The sequence below is a fragment of the Nicotiana tabacum genome, chromosome 5, assembly GCF_000715075.1.
Source record: "Nicotiana tabacum cultivar K326 chromosome 5, ASM71507v2, whole genome shotgun sequence".
NCBI classification, from domain to species: domain Eukaryota; kingdom Viridiplantae; phylum Streptophyta; class Magnoliopsida; order Solanales; family Solanaceae; genus Nicotiana; species Nicotiana tabacum.
This window is the reverse complement of record NC_134084.1, coordinates 1,826,093-1,829,200: the sequence shown is the minus strand read 5'-3', so window position 1 is coordinate 1,829,200 and position 3,108 is coordinate 1,826,093. Positions and strand designations below refer to the sequence as shown.

The 3,108-nt window shown below is 35.3% G+C and overlaps 1 protein-coding gene across 1 annotated transcript; it reads right to left on the bottom strand.

Moving 5' to 3' along the window:
* Nucleotides 1–283: 283 nt before the first annotated feature.
* LOC107793161 (ethylene-responsive transcription factor ERF061-like) lies at nucleotides 284–2,089 on the bottom strand. The gene has a single exon (XM_016615445.2). The coding sequence runs from the start codon at nucleotides 1,842–1,844 to the stop codon at nucleotides 780–782; it is 1,065 nt and encodes a 354-aa protein (XP_016470931.1). The 5' UTR covers nucleotides 1,845–2,089; the 3' UTR covers nucleotides 284–779.
* Between the last annotated feature and the right edge of the window lie 1,019 nt (nucleotides 2,090–3,108).

Below are 3,108 nucleotides of genomic sequence, written 5' to 3'. Positions count from 1 at the left end.
AATTAGTAATCTGAACAATAAGACAAATATCCTTTTATAGATTAAATTGTGCTTATGGTGTAACAACTATATTGCATCGCCAGTAGATATAAGTTAAATCCACATTGGATTTGTTAAGACATGTGAGTCGTATAGAAGACACAAATAATGTGTATAGTCGACCTTAACTAATTTGGGACTAAAGAATTATTGATTGATTGAATGATAAAAAAGGAATGTGAACTTTCTCTTTATGAAAGATCATTCCTTTCCAAACTAAGAAGTAGGGTAATATACACTAGGGTTTAAAAAATTCAAACTTTATTAGAATAAGCAAATTCCCAAATAATTTGATACATTAAAACTGGTAATGAACAGCTAATAATATTCTTTGTTCATCCCATAGAGAAACAAAAGTCAGACCAAGAGAGACTGGTAGTGTTCAACTTGAACAAAGATAGGGCATCCCGGTGCACTAAGCTCCCGCTATGCGGAGGGGAGGTCCGGGGAAGGGTCGAACCACAAGAGTCTATTGTGTGCAACTTTACCCTATATTTTTGCAAAAGACTGTTTCCATGGCTCGAATATATGACGTCCTGATCACATGGCAATAACTTTACCAGTTACGCCAAAACTTCCATTCAACTTTGACAAAAGATACCAAAACTAAATAACTACACATTCTTCAAAATTAACCATTTACATTGCAAACAACATAAAATGGTCTCCACTAGATCTCAAGATGAGATTCTAAATAAGTCGAAGGTTCAAGTCACGTGAAGAGCAAGTCGATATAACTTCTAATTAGCCAAAATCGACCATATCAACTCAGGATCAAAAGATGGCACTCTTGCAAGAGAACAATCTTCAAACTCCAATTCCATCATTGGCTTTTCGAACTGATGTGTGATGCTAGTGATATGATCGTCGTTCTTGGGCCCCACGTAGGGGTCATCAAGAACAGAACAAGGCGAATTCTCACTTTTCCACAATCCATCTTCAGTACTACTTTGTGAAATCACATCACTATTACTCCAACTTTCATTACAAACAATTGAAGAAGAACAAGATGATGAATCCAAATCCACATTTTTTTCAACTTTTTTATCACTTTCAACTATTTTCTTGGCACCCTTTTTAGCTCTTTCCCTTTTAACCTTCTGGCAAATAGCTTGAATTTTAGCATCCACAGAACTCTTCACAGCATTCATCGTTGTACTATCTCCAAATCCTAACTTGCTCGTATCATCGCGAATATTTGGAAAATTTAATCGTGCATATTCGCCTCGAAGTTTATATGCAGCTCTATCATAAGCATATGCTGCAGCCTCAGCAGTTTCATAAGTTCCAAGCCAAACTCTCATTCTATTTTGAGGTAGTCTTATTTCAGCCACCCATTTTCCCCAATGCCTTTGTCTCACTCCTCTATATAACTTTTTTTTACTTGGACAAACATAATTCTTTGAATATAAAGAAGTATTTTGATGTGGGGTTTGAGTTGAAGTTGTTGGAATTGTAACATTTGTTCTATTTTCTTCCCAAAATTTTTGTAACAAATCTTTTTGTCTAAGGTAGACCGAAGAACCTAAATTGTCTGGAACTAAGGCGTAGTTGTTATTGTTGTAGACGGAAGAACCTAGAGGCTCGAAAACATTTTTAGTAGCCATTTGATTATTTGATTCTTGGCAATCAGAAAAAATTGTTTGGGACTGAGACGTAATAGTTGTTGTTTGTTGTTGTTGGCAATGAGAAAAGATTGAGTCTAATGTATTGGTACTACTTGTTAATAGAATTTGAGATAGAGAAGATCTAATTTGAGCAGCCTCATCATATGTGTAAGACATGGTTTCTTGAATTTTTCTCATGGTTTCTTGAACTCTATAAAAAAAATTCAAGAAATTAAGTTCCTATGAGAGACAAGTAAGGTATGAGAAAATAGAAACAAAATGGGAAAAAGGGGTACTATAAAAATTGCCCCTTTTCTTGAAAATTAACAAAAAATAAGGTTGAAGAAACTAAAAGAGAGAAAATATGAAGATAAGTTAAAAGTTGGGACTTGAGTATGAAGATTTTTTGAGTTTGATATTTGTGGTGTTGTGGCTAAGTTTGGTCTCTTCTTTGGTCTATTTATAGCTGCAGAGTAAAGGATCTTTTTCCAAAAGGCCCTTAACTTTTTTTTTTTCAAAAGTTCATATTTATGATTTACCTTTTCACTTTATCTTTTTTAACAATCTCTATATTGCCCATCAAGGCAGTCCGGTGCACATTCATATAGGGTTCGGGAAAGGCCTGCATCCAAGATGTGTCATGTAGACACTCTAACCTAATGCAAGCATTAGTGGCTGCTTTTACAGCTCGAACCTATGACTTATAGGTCACACGAGACAACTATATCGTTGCTCCAAGGTTACCTTCTATCTCTATATTGCCCATGCAATAACTAAAAAGTGGATCCATGTTTTACTCAAAGAATGGTTCAAAATTACTTCTTTTTTCGTCTCAATTGATGTCGGTACTCGCATTGGGCCCAACTATTTCGGATTCGCGTCTTGTAAGGCTTACTAAAGGAGTAAGTGTTTCCTATCAGAATTTTGTTATTTCGATGGCTCAAAAGAAATCTAGATCATTCTCGATTTTTTCCATGCAACGCGAATCCGGATCACAACCCTAATATTGATATCGGACATTTGATGGGAACCAAAAAAAAAAATTCTCGGACAACAAACGATAATAATGAAGACAATGTTGAAAAAAAGCAGACAGGCGCATAAAGCATTCCATGTTCAAACATGGTTTGGGGGAAGGGTTGCATCTCAAGGGATGTAATATAGACAGTCTACTATAATACAAGTATTAATAGTTGATTCCACGACTTAAAGTCGTGACCTATACTCGTGACCTATAGGTCACATGGAGACAATTTTATAGCTGTTGTAGGCTCAATGAAGACAATGTTGAACAAGAAAGAAAAATATCTCAACCAGAAGTTTGTACAATCCCTCATAAACAGGCTGTAAATGAGTGCAGAGTTTGAAAAGAAACTTTAGAAGTTAGAAGAAATCACATTCATAATTCACAAATCATAGCTGGTGGTTTGACTATTTGACTCTGCCAAATGGTTAGTATTCT